Source organism: Schistocerca serialis, chromosome 9, assembly GCF_023864345.2.
Source record: "Schistocerca serialis cubense isolate TAMUIC-IGC-003099 chromosome 9, iqSchSeri2.2, whole genome shotgun sequence".
In the NCBI taxonomy this organism is placed as follows: domain Eukaryota; kingdom Metazoa; phylum Arthropoda; class Insecta; order Orthoptera; family Acrididae; genus Schistocerca; species Schistocerca serialis.
This window is the reverse complement of record NC_064646.1, coordinates 168,450,772-168,471,226: the sequence shown is the minus strand read 5'-3', so window position 1 is coordinate 168,471,226 and position 20,455 is coordinate 168,450,772. Positions and strand designations below refer to the sequence as shown.

The 20,455-nt window shown below is 44.6% G+C and overlaps 1 protein-coding gene and 2 non-coding genes across 4 annotated transcripts in view; 1 reads left to right on the top strand and 2 right to left on the bottom strand.

The window, feature by feature from the left end:
* The window catches only part of LOC126419762 (odorant receptor Or2-like), a 134,430-nt gene that overhangs the window by 75,855 nt on the left and 38,120 nt on the right, over window positions 1–20,455 (bottom strand). For both annotated transcript variants that reach the window (XM_050086936.1, XM_050086937.1), the window contains exons 2-3: window positions 13,076–13,297; window positions 313–556 (exon numbers count right to left, since the gene is read on the bottom strand). In XM_050086936.1, coding sequence (XP_049942893.1) covers window positions 313–556; window positions 13,076–13,297 — 466 coding nt within the window. The remainder of the gene's footprint in view (window positions 1–312; window positions 557–13,075; window positions 13,298–20,455) is intronic.
* On the bottom strand, window positions 5,524–5,597 carry Trnas-cga (transfer RNA serine (anticodon CGA)). Its single transcript has one exon. It is a non-coding gene; the product is annotated as a tRNA-Ser (tRNA).
* Trnas-cga (transfer RNA serine (anticodon CGA)) lies at window positions 5,930–6,003 on the top strand. The gene has a single exon. It is a non-coding gene; the product is annotated as a tRNA-Ser (tRNA).

Below are 20,455 nucleotides of genomic sequence, written 5' to 3'. Positions count from 1 at the left end.
TACATTAAATGAGAAAAGAATTTTGTGGGTACATTAAATGGGAAACAAATTTTGTGTGGAGGTTAAATGTGAATGAATTCCTGTAGGGAGGTTATAAATGGGAACCAATTTTGTTCTGAGGTTACACAAAAATTAGAATCATTATCAATATTATTTATTTATTTTTTTATAATTTTGTGGGGAGGTTACAAGGAGAACCATTACACTTGAACGCCCTCGAGAAGAGCCTGACGCAGCCTCTTTTTCCCAACTGACGAAGTATATGAGGCTCTGCTCTACTCCTTTTCCTGAGGGGTCCCTGCTGTGACTTACTCAGCCCGCTGGCCAGCAGCTCCCGGTCGCGGCCGTTCTGCACGATCGGCCCCGTGATGAAGGAGACGAGCGTGACGCCGCCCACGCTCTGGAAGGAGCAGACGATGAGGCGCGACAGGTTGCGCGCGCGCACCAGCAGCGAGCGGCGCTCCTCCGGCAGGTGCGAGCAAAACTCGGCCGCGTTGCGCTCGATGTGACGCTTCAGCGCGTCCATGCTGTCCCTCTGCAGCACGAAGATGGTACCCTGCGAAAGTGAGCCAGATATCCCTCACACACCGCCCAAGAAACTTGTAATTCTTCCACACTTCGATTTCAATTTATAAGAGTAGCGAGAAATTCAGAATTGATGGCTGCCGTCCTGGTACATTCTGAAATGTCCAAGTTGAAGAACCGCAGCACGCCGCAGGAGGAACCAAGATATGAGGGGCGCCCAAAAAATTTTCGTTTTAAGGCTATACAGACCAGAATCGGTGTGCCAATCTGGAAAAATAGCCGTGAGCATTGACGCAATCATCCCACTGACGCGTCATTTTGAAGATAACCGTTTGGTAAAACCCCGTGTCCTACTGCGTTAAGAAGCTATAACTGTCTGCTGCATTCCTCATCGACAGGAATCGTCAAACATCCGAAGCTTTTTTTAAAGCAGCAGAGCCATGGCAATCGCATGGGGAGAGATGAAGACTATGTGGCGGGCGCTCGAGCGTTTCTTACTTGAGTTGGCGTAACTCTGTGTTACAACATTTGCGATGTAGGGACATGCGTTACTGCGACCAGCACGGAACTTGGCACACGATTCCACAGCCGTAGTTTTCGACAATAGTGCTGCCCCAACACATTCTTCACTCTCAGATGGATGTCTACCGGCGTTTCTCCTTCGACAGTCAAGAAATAGCACGTTGATCCTGTTTGGACGCCTTTACTGAAAACATCACCATACTTCATTTTTTCGCGTTTATCGCACGCACTTCTGAAAGACACGCGTGCCACACTAACCCTCTGTCTATATGTCGGTGCTTATACGGGGTGTTCAAAAAGTCTCTCCGCAGTGCCGTGTGATTGTTAACCGCGCATGCCGTATGCCACAGTGAATATACCGAAATGAAACTCAGTGAAATACAAGTTATTAATTTACTGAATATTCATTTTTACTTACAAATGGAAATGAAATGAACGTTTGGCGTCATTGGCCGGGAGGCCCCTTACGGGCCAGGTCCGGCCGCCTTGGTGCAGGTCTTATTACATTCGACGCCACATTGGGCGACCTGCGCGCCGAATAGGGATGAAATGATGATGAAGACAACACCCAATCCCTGAGCGGAGAAAATCCCCGACCCAGCCGGGAATCGAACCCGGGCCCCTTAGGACGGCAGTTCGTCAAGCTGACCATTCAGCTATCGGGCTGGACTTTACTTACAAATTTTCATATTAAATGTTGAAAGCGTCCCCCCTGTTGTTCAATACACAATTCAATTCATCTAATCATGTTTCTAAACACAAGCTGTAACATTTCTTCTGTAAGAGAAGCAGTGAAAGTGGATATTGCAGTTTTCAATTCATCGATGGATTTTGGACGGTTTTTACAGACAGTTGCTTTCGCTTCTAATTGTTCTTTATTTACGTGACCATTACGGCACTCCAACCCCAGTTCTAGATACCAGTAATATCGTACTACTTTTCTGCGAAGTAACACACATATTTTTGTGACAATATTCACATTTGGTTTTAGTAATGTATAGGTACTCCGATGTATCGATATATTACAGTGATATGGTTCTTGTGTGTATTCATTTCTGTGAGACTGTCGTAATCTTTGACTTACATGTAACCGTTTTGGCGCAAATGCGCACAGAGCAGTCTTTGTTTCACTTTGCAGAAGTTAAGTTGTTATTTCGCTTTGTAAAACAGCAGTCAAGTCTTGTGTTTGGTTAAAGTGGAAATTAAATATATGAAAATTGATACAAAACTGTTTTCTTGATAATGTGACAATTAAGAAGAAGTACATGTGAATTTACAAGAAGTTTAATAAAAATGTGGATCGTGAACACCAAGCCAAAAATTATTTCTACCATACCATTGTTCTGATCTGGGATTGTTTGATCATTAAGAATTTCCTGAAAAACGCATTTGTTAGGTCTTGAAATATTGCTAAAATGCAGATCTGGACCTTCTAGCAGTCAAAGTGGAATCACCCTAGAATCAACAAGATGAGCCATAACAACTTCGACGGAATCTACGTGGGAATCCATTCAAGATAAGTGCCAAAATTAATGACTTTTTTACAGTGACTTTATTACTTCCATTCTGACGATACCATCAACAGTCAATAACTTTGCTGTTGCCCGATAAAGCGAACATATGCTGCGTGAGCAACATTATTAATCTGATTTCTAACCTACTTTCCAAGTGGTGGTATTGTTAGACGCTGCACCCCAGAAGAAAAAGTCAGGTTGTATTAGGTCAGACGATCGTGGAGGCCAAAGTCCCTATGAAATTATGCGATAACCGAAACATCAGCAAGCAGTGACATTGAAACGCGAGCTGTATGCGCGGTTGCGCCATCTTGTTAAAAATAACAGTTCAGTATTTCACGTAACACAAGTTCTCCTATGAATGAGTCCAGAATATCACTGCAGTATGGTTGTGCGTTTATTGTTTCGTTGAAAAACCCAGGCAGACGAACAATTATACGGCAGGAGCAGCTAAAAATCATACGGCATTCCGGAGAGACTTTTTGAACACCCCGTATTTACGCATCGGAGTCGTGCTACGTTGCATGGGCTGCAGCGACGCCCTCAGACGGAAACTTTTTGAATGCTCCTTATACTCGTAAAATGGCGATGCAAATTAAAAGTAGACTGGCGAGGAGTGATTCATTGTCTATATCTGAAGGGGAACAATCGTACAACAACCCATACTAAGATGGTGGAAGTGTACGGCAGCAAAGCATCAACAAATACAATTGTTACGTGGCACAGACGTTTTCATTGTGGCCAAGCAAGTTTGAATGACGAACTAAATGACAGACCATCTCTCTGTGGAAAATCACGAATCTAAAGTGAAGGCACTGGTGCTTGAAGACCAGTCGATGCGAGAGAGGCAACAGTGAGCCATTTATCAGTTTCAACATCTTTTACGATATTTTGAGCATGTCAAATGTCACCATTGCTGTATTTCGTGACGCTCAAACCCCTTCAAGAAGTTCGCAGAACCAAAGCAGTTGTGTAAGTTGTACAGCTGTGCCAGGCCAAACCAGATAACTACTTTATCCGTCTAGTCTCCATCTACGAATGCTGGATTTATCAGGACGACACGTGGAATCATCAATGCTAAGGAAAGTCAGAGTCAAATTGTCAATAGGTAAGGTGATTCTAAATGTTTTTGGGGCTGCCTTGGTGAGGTGCTAATACTGACCAGAAAACTGACTCAGCCGGCCGGAGTGGCCGAGCGGTTCTAGAAGCCGCGCGACCGCTACAGCCGCAGGTTCGAATCCTGCCTCGGGCATGGATGTGTGTGATGTCCTTGGGTTAGTTAGGTTTAAGCAGTTCTAAGTTCTAGGGGACTGATGACCTCAGCAGTTAAGTCCCATAGTGCTCAGAACCGTTTGAACCAAAACTGACTCATTTTTACAACCGACTGGCCAGTGGACTGTTTTTCATTTTGTTCAGTCGTTTTTTGTCGGTCGAATGAATCAACCCAATGAAACTAAACTGTCAGTCACATGCATGTTACCACTTGTCACAGGCCTTAATAACTACCTTTGCAGTGCAGATCACTGAAAGACGTGCAGAAAGAGAGTCAGAGAGATTCCGGGAGGTACCAACAGCAATACGGAGTCACGCCAATTCCAGCGCCGTTGCCAGCTGCGCGAGGTTTCTCGGTTGATGATCCATGGCGCGAACAGCTCGATCGATTGGGTTCAAATCCGGGCGGTTTGGTGCCCAGAAGAGTACCTTAAACTCATCCTGACGCTCTGTGAGCAGTGTTGCATGTTGCATTGTCCTACTCGTAGATGTTATCGTGCCGAAGAAAACCAAACTGCATGTGAGGGTACCCAAAGATAGATGCGTACTTGTGTTGATCCATTGTGCCTTCGAGAATGACGTTATCTCTCACGGAATGCCACGAAATCATTCGCCATATCATAGAGCTCCCTCCTTCGGCCTAAACCCTTGCGACGTTTGTTGAAGGGTGTTTGCTTTCAGACGTTTCATGCCAATGGAAAGACCACCTGTCGCCAATCAGCGGACGTCCACTTGCAGTACTGGAGTGCAAATTCCACCCTTCTTCGCCAATTAACGGCAGTCAGCATGGTTGCATGAACCTTGGTTTAACCGGACGGTCAGTTGCTTAACAGTTGCACGTTTATTCGCCTGTACATATCTGCGCAGCCATTGTCCACCACAGTTGTGTCTGCGCCGGTTTTGGATAGCGCTGTTTTGCCATGAGCGATGTACCTTAACCAATGCGCCACACGAGCAGGTTACAGTCTCAGCCGTTTAGGAAGTCCTTCCACCCTTGGGCCACAAACCAATGATCATGTTCTATTGGTCGTCAAACAAATCGCTCGGTTTCCGCATTTCGACAACTATTGCACTGTTTTCCTCTCCGCAGCTAGTTCTGCCACCTGCCATTTGTGAGAGGTTACTGCACATTGACATCGCATATAGGTGATGCTCACATTAGTATGACTGGACCGCCTAGTTTCTGCGGCCTTGTCAGCTACACGAATTTCTTCATTCACTGCACGGGTCTGAATAGTTACACTTACTTAGTGTGAGAAAAACGACTGACAAGTCTCCGACAGTTACGACAGATATATGAATGTTTTCACTCAGTCTTCGGGGTGAGTAATTTCATTTAAATATTCTTCAGCATATTAGCATATCTAAACGATGGCCATCGTTGACAACCTTTTCTTTCTTTCTTTTTTTTTTAAAAAAGACACAAACAATGCATATTATTTTAATGAGAGCTGAAAACTGTATTGCTAAAAATGGAGCTAAGAATTTCCTTTCTTGCTGATGGCACTTGCTGGATGAAGTGTATTATTAGCAATTTTTTTTGTAAGTTTATTTTGCATGAGATCTTTTGAGTTTTATCTTGCAAATAATACTATTAATCTGAAAACAACATTATATGAGAACAGAATGAGATTTTCACTCTGCAGCGTAGTGTGCGCTCATATGAAACTTCCTGGCAGATTGAAACTGTGTGCCCGACCGAGACTCGAACTCGGGGCCTTTGCCTTTCGCGGGCAAGTGCTCTACCAACTGAGCTACCGAGCACGACTCACGCCCGGTACTCACAGCTTTACTTCTGCCAGTACCTCGTCTCCTACCTTCCAAACTTTACAGAAGCTCTCCTGCGAACCTTGCAGAACTAGCACTCCTGAAAGAAAGGATATTGCGGAGACATGGCTTAGCCACAGCCTGGGGGATGTTTCCAGAATGAACATTCTGGAAACATCCCCCAGGCTGTGGCTAAGCCATGTCTCCGCAATATCCTTTCTTTCAGGAGTGCTAGTTCTGCAAGGTTCGCAGGAGAGCTTCTGTAAAGTTTGGAAGGTAGGAGACGAGGTACTGGCAGAAGTAAAGCTGTGAGTACCGGGCGTGAGTCGTGCTCGGTAGCTCAGTTGGTAGAGCACTTGCCCGCGAAAGGCAAAGGCCCCGAGTTCGAGTCTCGGTCGGGCATACAGTTTTAATCTGCCAGGAAGTTTCATAACATTATATGAATTACGTGTACACTTCATGAAGCATAAATCTGGAACATGAGCTTAGAGTGAAATTGAAAGAGAGGAAATGTATTCTCAGCAGCGAATATCAACCACCTTCGGCTGTATATTGTGATAACGTCAGTGAAAATTTGTCCCGGACGTGACTCGAACCCGGATTTCCCGTTTTACGCAAGCGATCAGCTTAACCATTTTTTAAAAATATTTTTTTTTTATGTTTTAGTTTGTTCTTCATTATAATATGGTCTGGGCCGATGTCACTTGACACCCTTTTAATTTCATAGTTGAATATTCGGCTCACTTTTCATTTATTTCAGAGAGCAACCAGCCCTCTCACCGAGCACGCTGCGCCACCGCGCAGGCCTACACACAGTACCCAAACTTGCAACGGCGCCGGGTAGCCGCGCGGTCTAAGGTCGTCTTGCGACGGTTCGCGCGGCTCACCCCGTCGGACGTTCGAGTCCTCCTTCGGGCATGGGTGTGCGTGTTGTCCTTAGCGTAAGTTAGTTTAAGGTAGATTAAGTAGTGCGTAAGGTTAGGGACCGATGACCTCAGCAGTTTGGCCCCATAAGATCTTACCACAAATTTGCAATTTCTTTTCCAAACTTACATACGTTGTCCTCCTTGTGTCACAAACTGCACATGTATGTTACATATACTGCAGTGCAGGAAGGGCATATTTATTGAGAGTCAAGGTCCTCATATTGGCAAGCAAATACAAAAGACCAGGCCTCTGTTATGAAGAAGTACTATGTAAAGACACTGCATCGTACTTCTTAATAGCTCAGCCACTACTACACTCCTGGAAATTGAAATAAGAACACCGTGAATTCATTGTCCCAGGAAGGGGAAACTTTATTGACACATTCCTGGGGTCAGATACATCACATGATCACACTGACAGAACCACAGGCACATAGACACAGGCAACAGAGCATGCACAATGTCGGCACTAGTACAGTGTATATCCACCTTTCGCAGCAATGCAGGCTGCTATTCTCCCATGGAGACGATCGTAGTGATGCTGGATGTTGTCCTGTGGAACGGCTTGCCGTGCCATTTCCACCTGGCGCCTCAGTTGGATCAGCGTTCGTGCTGGACGTGCAGACCGCGTGAGACGACGCTTCATCCAGTTCCAAACATGCTCAATGGGGGACAGATCCGGAGATCTTGCTGGCCAGGGTAGTTGACTTACACCTTCTAGAGCACGTTGGGTGGCACGGGATACATGCGGACGTGCATTGTCCTGTTGGAACAGCAAGTTCCCTTGCCGGTCTAGGAATGGTAGAACGATGGGTTCGATGACGGTTTGGATGTACCGTGCACTATTCAGTGTCCCCTCGACGATCACCAGTGGTGTACGGCCAGTGTAGGAGATCGCTCCCCACACCATGATGCCGGGTGTTGGCCCTGTGTGCCTCGGTCGTATGCAGTCCTGATTGTGGCGCTCACCTGCACGGCGCCAAACACGCATACGACCATCATTGGCACCAAGGCAGAAGTGACTCTCATCGCTGAAGACGACACGTCTCCATTCGTCCCTCCATTCACGCCTGTCGCGACACCACTGGAGGCGGGCTGCACGATGTTGGGGCGTGAGCGGAAGACGGCCAACGGTGTGCGGGACCGTAGCCCAGCTTCATGGAGACGGTTGCGAATGGTCCTCGCCGATACCCCAGGAGCAACAGTGTCCCTAATTTGCTGGGAAGTGGCGGTGCGGTCCCCTACGGCACTGCGTAGGATCCTACGGTCTTGGCGTGCATCCGTGCGTCGCTGCGGTCCGGTCCCAGGTCGACGGGCACGTGCACCTTCCGCCGACCACTGGCGACAACATCGATGTACTGTGGAGACCTCACGCCCCACGTGTTGAGCAATTCGGCGGTACGTCCACCCGGCCTCCCGCATGCCCACTATACGCCCTCGCTCAAAGTCCGTCAACTGCACATACGGTTCACGTCCACGCTGTCGCGGCATGCTACCAGTGTTAAAGACTGCGATGGAGCTCCGTATGCCACGGCAAACTGACTGACACTGACGGCGGCGGTGCACAAATGCTGCGCAGCTAGCGCCATTCGACGGCCAACACCGCGGTTCCTGGTGTGTCCGCTGTGCCGTGCGTGTGATCATTGCTTGTACAGCCCTCTCGCAGTGTCCGGAGTAAGTATGGTGGGTCTGACACATCGGTGTCAATGTGTTCTTTTTTCCATTTCCAGCAGTGTATTTCCTATTCGGGAAAGTAACGAAACTTGGTGCGCCCAGAGCCGATCTAAACTTCAATCAAGAACAAAAACAGTGCAAATACGCTCAAGGGTGTGAACATAATTTCAGTGGAGCAATGTCTCGAAGCATATTTAGCCGGCCGGCCGCGGTGGTCGCAGGTTCGAATCCTGCCTCGGGCATGGATGTGTGTGATGTCCTTAGGTTAGTTAGGTTTAAGTAGTTCTAAGTTCTAGGGGACTGATGACCTCAGCAGTTGAGTCCCATAGTGCTCAGAGCCATTTGAACCATTTTGAACCATATTTAGCCACTGCCGTTATATTTCCCGACACTTTAACACAGCAAACTTTACCAAAAGCAATGTGTTTTGAAGAGATGTGACGTATCACTTTTAACTGCCCATTTTCGTAATACACAGGTACAGATACGAAAACGAACAAATACGGTATTTTAGCTTCTCAGATACTAAAATCAACATGGAGGCTACTCGTTCTGCTTCCGTCAACCAATCACAGCACAGGTCCCATGACGTCACAGAAAATCACTACTCTGTCGTACGAACTCATTAACGCCACGGACTGAATACACACGAAAAACAATAAAGGCCCCAAGTTCGAAAATGAAAACACGACCAACATTGAGCATACAGTGATGCTGACATACACTGCATTAAAGATCTCTTTAAAACGTATTATTTGTAGTAAGACTTGCCGTGGTAAAGCGTCGAGAAAATGTTACGTCGGAGTCTAAGCATATATGTTATCTTTTGTAGCCGTGCGGTTCTAAGCGCTTCAGTTTGGAACCGCGTGACCGCTACGGTTGCAGGTTCGAATCCTGCCTCGGGCATGGATGTGTGTGATGTCCTTAGGTTAGTTAGGTTTAAGTAGTTCTAAGTTCTAGGGGACTGATGACCTCAGAAGTTAAGTCCCATAGTGCTCAGAGCCATTTGTTATCTTTTGATGTTATTTACTATTTCATTGCGAAAATAAAAGGCGATGCAGCCTCTAAATTTCTTAGATACCCTGTAATCATAGTTCCGATCGGTAAATATCGCCGCCTACCCCTATATATTAAACATGAGCCATTCCTGAGCTGGATGGTTATTGTTTTGAATGTGAAAAATGGTCTTCACCAGATAAGGGAGATGTTCACATATGTATAGGGGTGAAATACCTAAAACTTGCAATCGCAAATATTGCGGAGATGGAAAGTGCTATTGATACGCGATTATCACAGACTTGATTGGTAGTCACGGGCTCTTATTTTTAGCCAACACATAGATTAATAACATTTACAAAGTGTATTTTTGTGCAAATTTTTGTGGCGTAACAAGACAGCTACGCCACACTGAAGTAGCCGAAAGGCACGCGTAATCTCACGTAGGCTAGATAGAGGTCTGAAACAGGATACGTAATGAATGGTAGCAAGAAAAGTACGTAGCTGCTATAATACTTAACTTTTAATCCTTCATTTGAATACAGCATTCCTTGATGATACAAGTGAGACTCTATCTCAAAATGGTTAATGGCGCCTTGCTACGTCGTAGCCATGGACTTAGCTGAAGGCTATTCTAACTGTCTCTCGGCAAATGAGAGAAAGGCTTCGACAGTGTAGTCGCTAGCAAAGTCGTCGTACAACTGGGGCGAGTGCTCGTCCGTATCTCGAGACCTGCCTTGTGGTGGCGCTCGGTCTGCGATCACACAGTGGCGACACGCGGGTCCGACATGTACTAAATGGACCGCGGCCGATTTAAGCTACCACCTAGCAAGTGTGGTGTCTGGCGGTGACACCGCACAAATATACACTTTTTTAAATGGAACAATGCTTATTGACATTAACAGATTATAAGTTTGGCAGTTTAGAATGTCAGTGGTGTTTGTTCCAGCACTATAATGCGAATCGTTTACGACACACCGACAATTGTACAATGCCTGTAGCAGCACACACTAAAGAACAGCGCAAGTGCCTACACTAGTTATGTAGATTTTGATCAGTAACGAGGCAATTGATCATTACAAGTTCTGTTCCAAATGACCACCGGCAGCAACAGTACACACTCCTAGTCTAGTATGAAACTACCGCTGCATACGTGCTAGCATTGCAGTGGAATTTCCGAGCAGGCTGCAGTAATACGTCATTGCATATCATAGGGTGTGGTTGGTATGCCCTTGCAGACAGCGTCTTTCAGCTTTCCCCACAGAAGAAAGTCTACAAACGTCAAATCCTTGGAACGGACCGGCCAAGATACAGGTCTTCTACGTCCAATCCAACGTTTAGGAAATAATTCTTGAAGACATTGTGTAATAATCCGCACACTATGGGCTGGACAGCCATCATGATGGTACCACAGGTTCCTCCTAGCCTGCAGACGAACATTTCCTAGCATATCTGATAGATGATGCGTTAGGAGACTGCGATACTTGTGCACGTCCAGTGTTCCATCTTCGAAAAACAGACCTGTGAGCTGATTCACTGTCCCACGCCACACGCTTACACTTCGTGGAGGAAGCCAACAGGGATTGTCAGCAGGCCAATAGTGCACGTTTACGCGATTTACCTGGTCATGATGGATAAATGTGGCTTCATCACTAAACGAGATACATGATACATCTCGTGCATCCCGTCTTAATGCCCATGTACAGAAGTTAACACGATTCTCATAATGGTTTCCATGCAGCTCTTGATGAGACAGATGTGATAGGGATGGAACAATTATCGATGGTGAATGCGTAGGACGCTTGCCTGACTCATGCCACTTTCTCGTGTGAAGATCAACTGCATCAGCAGCAAGAACATTAATTTCCCCTTCTTCTGTCATCACTTGTTTCCTTCTGTTACGTTGTCTACGTGCTACTCTATCTACTTGTACGTGACTGCTTGAAGATGTTGATAAGAATTGTCGAGACAGTTGACGTATGTTGGGATATCTTGCCGCATACACCGTACAAGAACGAACTGCTTTCTTCCTATACTCTCGATACACCATAAGCAAGTCGGCTTTTTCTGCATTGGTAAATCCCATCGTTCACTCACAACCTACTGCTTCGACTGTCACATACTAACAGACTAGTAAGTTGCATTGCACTCAAAGAACGTAACAGCACGCTACAAGCAAGCATAACACCGTTCCTAGCAGATATGCAGGTTGAATGGCACAAACAATTGTCTTTGTGGAAACTTTGCACAACACGAATCTCGTAAATGGCTCGCAATAGACTCCTGTAACAAACACCACTGCCATTCTAATTTACCCTATTTTAGTTTTCTAATGTCAATAGCATTGTTACATTTAAAAAGTATATGTTTTCACAGAAAACGCCATCTGTTTATTGGCTAACAATAAGAACCCCTGACCACCCATTCGCTCTGTGAAAACCGCACATCTATAGCACTTTCCATTTCCGCAATATATGCGGTGCAAATTTTAGGCGATTCACCCTGTATATACATACAGGGTGTAATGGATGTAAGTTCAGATATTTTTGTGTTTGGCAGCTTAATATCATCAAGAGACGTAAAAAACTTTGCGACTTGATGTTTCCTGGCCAGCCATGGAACACGCGTCCACACTTCAATACCTACCCTGCTGCCCAGGGGAGAACCTTCAGTAACGGCTTGCTCTTGTCATGTGTGATTGGAGATACTAACTAATCTAAAAACATATGATTTGTAATGGCTATAATTGTCAGTCTACAGATGACATAAATACTGATGTGATATAGTTCAGTACAACTATGCGATATGATGTTTGGTTTGTGGAAGCTCAAGTGCACAGTCATCAGCGGCCCTACAAAGTCCCAATTTTTACGCAGTCCAATCTAGACACTCTCACGAATGATGATGATGATGACAACACAAACGCACAGGGAAAAATCTCCAACTCGGCCGGGAATCGATCCCAGGACCCCGTCATCCAGAGGCATCAACACTAGCGACTAGGCCACGAGCTGCGGACAGCTTCGCTTATCCTCGTTACATCCAGTTTACAGGGCGTTCTGAAATCCCCATTACAAATTTGTAGGACGTGTAGAGAGGAGTGAGCACATAATATTTCGAATACGAAACCACTTCCGGAAACGTACTGTTTCCCTGTTACAGCCGTTTCAAAACATGTTTGCTAAGTAGGTACGCAACAGGTTGGTCATGGTGCAGGCTGCTTACGTCGGATCGGCTGATATCGTTTGACTTCTATCCCATCTCTGACCTAGTTAGAGCCTCATTCATGTGTCTGTGAGTGTTAGAGCAACATGGCTGAGAACACGTTTGCAGACTACACCGACAAGATCCTTCTGATTGGCGAAGCTCACGGTAATGGAAGAGCAGCTCGTAGCCTATATGAAGATCATTATCCATGACAGCTGACTCTTTCTCGTAACCTCTTCGGCATAATTACGGAACGGCTTCAAGAAAGGGTACCTTCACCGTCAGCAGGTGTGACTGTGGTGTTTCAGGAAGAAGTCGCACACCAGAACTGAAACAGATTGTTTTGTATCACGTTGAAGAGAACCCATCAACGAGTACAGGAGTAATTTCTTTGGTTATTATCAGTAGAATTACAGAGTAAGTGACTTAATGGCTCACGCCTAATCAGTTACCTGTAGAGCTGGTCGCACTACTAACATGTTTTCGAATAGTTCTACCACAGAAACGGTGCGTTCCTGGACATGGATTCCAATACGAAATATTTTCTGCTCACTCCCTTTTACAAGTTCTAGCAGTCTGTAACGGGAATTTCTGAACTCCCTGTATAAGATTTTTGCGACACCTGTCGCTCTTGTGTGTTCTGATGTAAGAGTGGGCACGACGATCACGAACCTTGATGATGGTGCAGGTGACGGTGAAGGCGAAGCAGAGCGTGGTGAAGACGGTCTGCAGGTCGTCCCAGTGGCCCTGCAGCCCCGCCACCTGGCCGGCGGCCGTCAGCACCAGCTGCACGATGGTCCACAGTGAATAGGCATAGTACAGCCGGCTGCCACCCGAGGGACCCCACATGCCCACTGGTGCCAGCGCCCGGCTCATCCACCTCAAGTCCACCACCTGTCGGACAAGGCAACGCTGCATGAGTTGGCAGGCCAGTAGGTTGATACGAGAGAGCAGCAAGTATCTGCAACTGTCAGAAAGTCAGAAAGTACCTACAACTGCAAAGCCCATCACGTAGAAATAACAGTAGGCAGATGCTGGAAGTCCTCGGATCAGGTGCAGTTGACACGACTTGGCGGTAGTCACCTAAAGTTTGAGTGGGTAATGACGTGGAAAGGACGAATGTTGTTACTCCAGTTTACAGGAACTAATTACAGACCACCAGTACCTTAAATAAAAGTTTATGTAGAAATTTGTAGTGAATCGATATCTGTGAAAGTACAATATATGAGCTTCGAATGGCAGATAACTTGTGAAATCACTAAAAAATTAATAACTACCGTATGGAAATAGATATGATGAAGTATCAACAGCCATCGGAGTGGCCGTGTGGTTCTAGGCGCTACAGTCTGAAGCCGAACGACCGCTACGGTCGCAGGTTCAAATCCTGCCTCAGGCATGATGTGTGTGATGTCCTTAGGTTAGTTAGGTTTAAGTAGTTCTAAGTTCTAGGGGACTGATGACCTCAGAAGTTAAGTCCTGTAGTGCTCAGAGCCATTTGAGCCAAGAACCAAGAGGCACAGGAAACTTACTCTGGGTTTCTGTAGGTACTGACTGACCGAGCAAAATGTTATGTATTACAGATTTGATAGAATAGAGTGATGAATCAGACCGTATTGTGTGCAGAAATACAGTACGCATGAGAGAAATATATGAGAATTACATCGTTCCAGTGAGTTTGGATAATTTTTCTTTGAGGAAGTGAGTCTGCAAAAGGCTATATTGATTACCAACTATAACATCTTGAACGAAGATGATCTGAATAGGTCGAGTAGAGACCTTTGACACAAGCAGTCCATCGATGTATCCGCATTACGCGAGAGGGTAAAACATTTGAAGAGATAATTGAGCTTTGGTAGCTTTGTTTGTGCAATGTGCAGATATGTTCAATCCTGATGACCACTACGAACAACACAAGATAGCAATGCGTAATAATGCTCCAGTGTTCCAGCCATACAGAATACCTAGGTATCTACAACCGATAATGGAAGAAATTATAAATAAACAATTGACTGATGTCGTTATTGAGGAGATGATAGTCCATGGGGAGCAATTCTACCAAAGAAATAACTGAATGGAATGAAGAAGCGTAAGTTTTGATGGGATCATCGATACTTGAGCGCAAAACCATGGCTGAATGTCCCATACCAGTCATAATGGAGACTTTAGATAACTTAGTTCAAAGTACATTTGAAGACGACTAAAAACTGCTGTAGCTGATGTAAATCCTTTGGTAAGGCCACGAACGGTTTCATAATTTAAATTAAATCATCAAATGCAAATGTTATAGTGATCAAGCCACTTTTAAATTCTGATCCCAACCTATTCTTTAAAATTTGGGAAATTTCGCAAAAAGCGATAGTCAGTGACTAAAATGCAGCAGTGAAACTGGGAACGTAGCTGAAGCCGCGCCGACACAGAAAGCTGCTTCCACGCATCTGTCGCTTCTCTCGCGGCCTATATTTTGTTATCCTGTCAGTTCCTCTATGACAGCCGGCCGCTGGTGGCCGAGCGGTTCTGGCGCTACAGTCTGGAACCGCGCGACCGCTACGGTCGCAGGTTCGAATCCTGCCTCGGGCATGGATGTGTGTGTTGTCCTTAGGTTAGTTAGGTTTAAGTAGTTCTAAGTTCTAGGGGACTTATGACCTCAGCAGTTGAGTCCCATAGTGCTCAGAGCCATTTGAACCATTTGAACCTCTATGACAGTCGCAGCATTCCGTCCTGGAGCGGCTTCAACTGAGATTCCAATGTCATTGCCGCGTTTTAACCCATAACTATTGCTTTTTACATTTTAAGTAAAGGGTAGGGATCAGACTGTTAAGTGGTTTGACCACTATAATATTTGCACCTGATAATTTAATTTACATTAAGAAACTGACCATGCCTTTAACAGAGGATTTACAACAGTTACAGTTGTTTTTGTTCAATATGCAAAAGTTTGGCTGTGGATGCCCGTAGAATAAGCTGTTATGATTTGAAGAGTGGCCACCACCAGTTGTGAGTGGTTCTGGAAGACTGGCTAAAGACTGCATTTACAATGGATGCCATCTGGCCTTAAGAACACACCAGCCACCTTGCAGAGGCTACTGGAGAAAGTGCTTAGCGGACAAACAGAGACAGTGTACGATTCATCTTGACAATATCACTGTATTTAGTAAAGACCTGGAGGAGCAAGTACAGTGACTGAAGGAAGTATTTTAAAGGCTACAATCAGATTTGTTGGTTGGGTTGTTTTGGGGGAGGAGACCAGACAGTGAGGTCATCGGTCTCATCGGATTAGGGAAGGACGGGGAAGGAGGTCGGCCGTGCCCTTTCAAAGGAACCATCCCGGCATTTGCCTGGAGCGATTTAGGGAAATCACGGAAAACCTAAATCAGGATGGCCGGACGCGGGATAGAACCGTCGTCCTCCCGAATGCTACATTCAGAACATTTAATGCTGAGTACTGAAAAATTTCACTTCGCATCATTACTAGCATCAGATTATTAGCCAAGATGGCGTGAAGATCCATGTTTGATTAGTGCGGTACATGATATATTGCCACCACAGGCACTGAAGCAACTTCAATCATTTTTAGCACTCTTTGATTGTTATAGAGTATTCGCCAAGGAATTTGGCGAAATTTTTGCGCCATTATACCTCTTATTGCAGAAAGATATAAAATTCCATTGTCAGATCACCTTCGAGAAATTAAAGGCAGCATTGACAACGAGTCTGGTTTTAGTATTCCCAGTGAGTGTTTTCTCAACCAAGGTGGTAGCGAACATCTGGTGGAATATGCATTGAGACATTTAAAAAAGAGGAGAACAGTTAGTCAACCACAGAGAAAGAAATGTTGGCTGTCATTTATTGGATTACATATTATTGTTGTCACTTGTAGAGGGAGAAATGTAAGCTTGTAACAGACCATGTTGTGTACATACTTTTGTTGTTACTTGTTTGGGAAGAATTTTAGGGTTGTAACAGACCTTTTTATGTTGTAATGGCACCTGAATTAATGGGTCTTTCAAGGAAGTTAATGCACTGGGCTCTGAAACTGAGTGAACGTGATTGGAAAGTGATACACACGAACCAGGCAAGAAACACACCTGACCTGGAAGATTAAGTTACATAAGCACTTCGCGAAAGTAAAAGGAAGCACAACTGCTGACACAAACTACGAAGTATTTAGGGCATAGCCACAGTTCTCGATGCTCAAGGGGTGTTGTGCACAATGATAAAGAATGAACCACACTTTGCGGTATCTGCAGCGGTGCAAGATGAGTAGTAGGGCGAGCACACGACCATGTATCAGCATGTCATGGAGGGAAAAGGGCTGCGCAGAGTGGCCGCGCGGTTTGAGGCGCCATGTCACGGATTGCGCGGCCCCTCCCTCAGGCATGGGTATGTGTGTTGTTCTTGTGTAAGTTCGTAGTGTAAGTCTAGGGACCGATGACCTCAGCAGTTTGGTCCCTTAGAAATTCACACATTTGAGGGAAAAGGACAGTTACTGATATCTGGGTAGCAGAAAAGTTTTCGTGGAGTATGAGGAGGCAAGATATCAAGCACTATGTCAAGAATCAAATACGATGTGCACAACATGCTGACATCAGACATCAAAAAGTATCATTGCAAAAATTATCCGAAGCATCCAAACCATTTGAACTGGTAAGGATAGATATTCTAGGTCTGTTACGTAAATATTTGTGGTTAAGCATTACATGTTGACCACCATAGACCATTTTTCATGTTACATGGCAAGGGTTACAATTTCACATCAGTATGCAAGTATGGTAGTACAGGCCATGGAACTTTGGCATGCATAATACGATATGATGAAACAGCTACGCTACTTCCTACCCATTCTGAAGCTCAGCCCTTTCCTCCTTCAGTCAAATGGGAGAACGGAATGTGTTCATCACATGGTTGCCAAAATGTTAAGTCATTATGTCAACAGCTGTCACAATGACTGGGATACTGGGACATTTACCTTCCTTCTGTTGTGGCAATGTGTAATTCTAAGATACTCAACAGTGTTGGACTCGCACTATATGAGGTAATATACAAAAGGAAAATGTCATCACCTTTTTATGTAATTAAACCTAAGTTCGGGAAGAACGAAAAGCCAGTGAACAAGTTTTCAAAAATGTCAGGGGATGTGTTGAAGGGGGTAAAGAAAGCGAATATGAGAGTATTCAAATGGCAAAAGCAAATGGGATGACATGATGGCAAGTTACACAGTTACTAGGTTTTGCCATTGAAACCCTTTGCACCTCAGGGCAAGCCAAAGAATTTCCTAACTCGATACCAAGGATTAAATCAGACCATAGAAAAGAGATCACCGTGAATATAAAGCTTTTGATACCAACAAAGACTTGCATTGTGGAAGTAGGGCACGTTAAGCCATTTAGGGCAACTGTGGACACTTTGCCACAAGGGCCAACGTCGGCACGAATGGACTGGAGTCTAAAAAAGGAGGGGGGGGGGGGGGGAGGAAATGAAAATTGACAAACAGCAATATCGATGTCATAAAAATATAGTTCCACATTACATGGTGAATGACTATACGTAGGAGTCATGGGACGTGACGCATGATAAAAAAAATGTCGTGTGTGATACACTTCACATAAAACTCTGTTTGAAATTTTGGCATCAGAACTGACCACAGCAAATGCTGATTGTACCTACAAATATTATCGAAATAATTCTTTCATTTCTCTTGAATTCTTGGATCATCTGAAGTGCGTCCTTGATTAATGCGTTGGAAAATAAATTTTATGTTAACACCGGCAAATTAGCTTTTCTATTATGACACCACAATCTGAATCCCGTTATGTCATTTATAGTAACGTCTGATGTGAAATGTTTTGAATCACAAAATCTGCAATATAAATCCACAAAACAGCAGTTGTAACTGTCAAAATTATGTGGAATTACCTTCAGTGCACATTTAAATGTAACGTCAAATAAAGAAGTTGCATTATCATCACGAACGTCCACCTTCCTATTACTTTCTCCTCGCAAAACCTTTATCCGTCTAGCTCTGCATCTTTCACTCCGATCCATTAGCGTTCTCCTCCTAGGCAGTCTAAAAAAATATAGTTTCCGTATAATAAGAGAAGTCAGAAGTAATAGTTATTCAAAATGAAGAAATTAAAAATTAGGAACTTACTTCATATTTTCTGGTAACGGCGGCAAATAACTGCAAAATTAGTCGTACAGAAAAATAATCTAAATAACGACGCCAATATGGAACGTTATATACAGACTTCGTTACTATGATATTTTGGTTTCTACGGCTGACATCGACCTAACAGTTGTTACAGTGTAGCTGCCTATAAGCGTGTGTTACTACAAGTGAACCATGTACACGTGAATGCACCTGGAATGTGATTTCATGAAATGTTGTTACTTTCGTGCGTCATTTCTTCCACGGCATCTGATCGACAAGCAGAGCAAAAGCTTGTAGTACTTTAGTTTTAATGCGTGATAGAGAAGGTATTATCACAGGTGTGAGTATGAAAGCATCTGTTTATTTTTACCACTCTTAACGCCTATGTACACATATGATCTTTCCTTTGTGGACATCTACGGCAAAGTACTTTTCGAATTACATAAGTTTCATTTGCCATCTGGGGTAATTAATATTTAAAATCGGTACTTCAATTTACGTGTCCACGAGTGGGTAGCACGTCAGGTGTTGAAATGTGCAAGCTAGACGCAAACCCGTTAGTCTATACTGCAGGTGTAGTCCACTTAGTAGTGAAGTTATGGCCGTGCAGAAAACATTAGATAATACTCGTAGATTATGTGATGTGTTTGCGGAACTGTTTGATGCAGACAAAAAACAGCCAGCACAATGATGTGGGCACGTATTACGATACCACATACAAAAATATCTGCATTTATACCTGTTATGTCCTATATAAATTCTCTGTGCCTGAACTAATATCGCTTGCAAAACGGTTCATTATTCGTACCACCGACATTTGGTAATTTTGTCTCTAATTCACGGAAAGATTCCTTCTTATTAGTTCTGAAGAGCTTTTACAGATCACACACTACCACTCGTGCGTCATTGGCTTCGGAGAAATTTTTGTTCTGTTCGTCCTCTAGCCAAATTAATTCTTGGTGTTTTTACACTGGTAGCTTGATGTATGAGCACGTGTCAGTTTGACATTGCTGTAGTATATTTTACACAGACGTCCACGTAGAATATTGTTCTACATTTTGCTAGGAACCTGTATTAAATAAATCAGTTAAACAGCACACACATAACGTGCCTCAGGTCTCAAACAGAGGGTGCGTACAAACATGAACAACATCCATGAGCACGCCTAATGAAAAATTTCTAAGTATTTGGATTGATCAGAAGACATAGTGAAGCTCTGTAGGGTCTCATTGCAAACCGAAAAGCTTCTTTCAATCAGATGCTCCGTGTTGCATCGTTTGTATAGTTTTGTCGACTGAATTCTTCACGTAAGCGTAGACATCAGCACAGCCCTGAGGAAGGCCACTTGCAGTGGTGGCCGAAACGTCGGACAATCTTTTATATTGACAATGCGGTCTACAGCACTGAAGAATTTTACTGGCAGTGAATTCTTCATGTCTGAATCTACTTGTACGGTTAGTGACGGAGGATAATTCGAGTACACCTCTGTCGGTTCTTTCTTCATCATTCACGAACAACCTCATGGAGTTTTCTACGTGATTCACAAGGTCATTTGGATCAGCATCTGCATCTACACACAAACTTCGCGAGCCGTCGTACGGTGTACGGTGGAGGGTACCTCGTACTGCAGTCAGTCGTTGTCACTCCTGTTTCGCACGCAAGTGGAGCGAGGGAGAAACTATTTTCTATACGATTCTGTGCGAGCCCCGAGTTTCTTTATCGTGTCTTCGCAATCTTTACGCGGTGACGTAGGCTGTACCACAATCAACAGCGAAAACTGACACAGCAAAAACGTTCCAGTAAAAATGATCCCCCCCCTCCACACGAGCCGTTACTGACTTCTGTATGCGCTGCAGTCATGGACTTGTCGGCTGGTGCCGGAGGAGGATCGAGTCCTCCCTCGG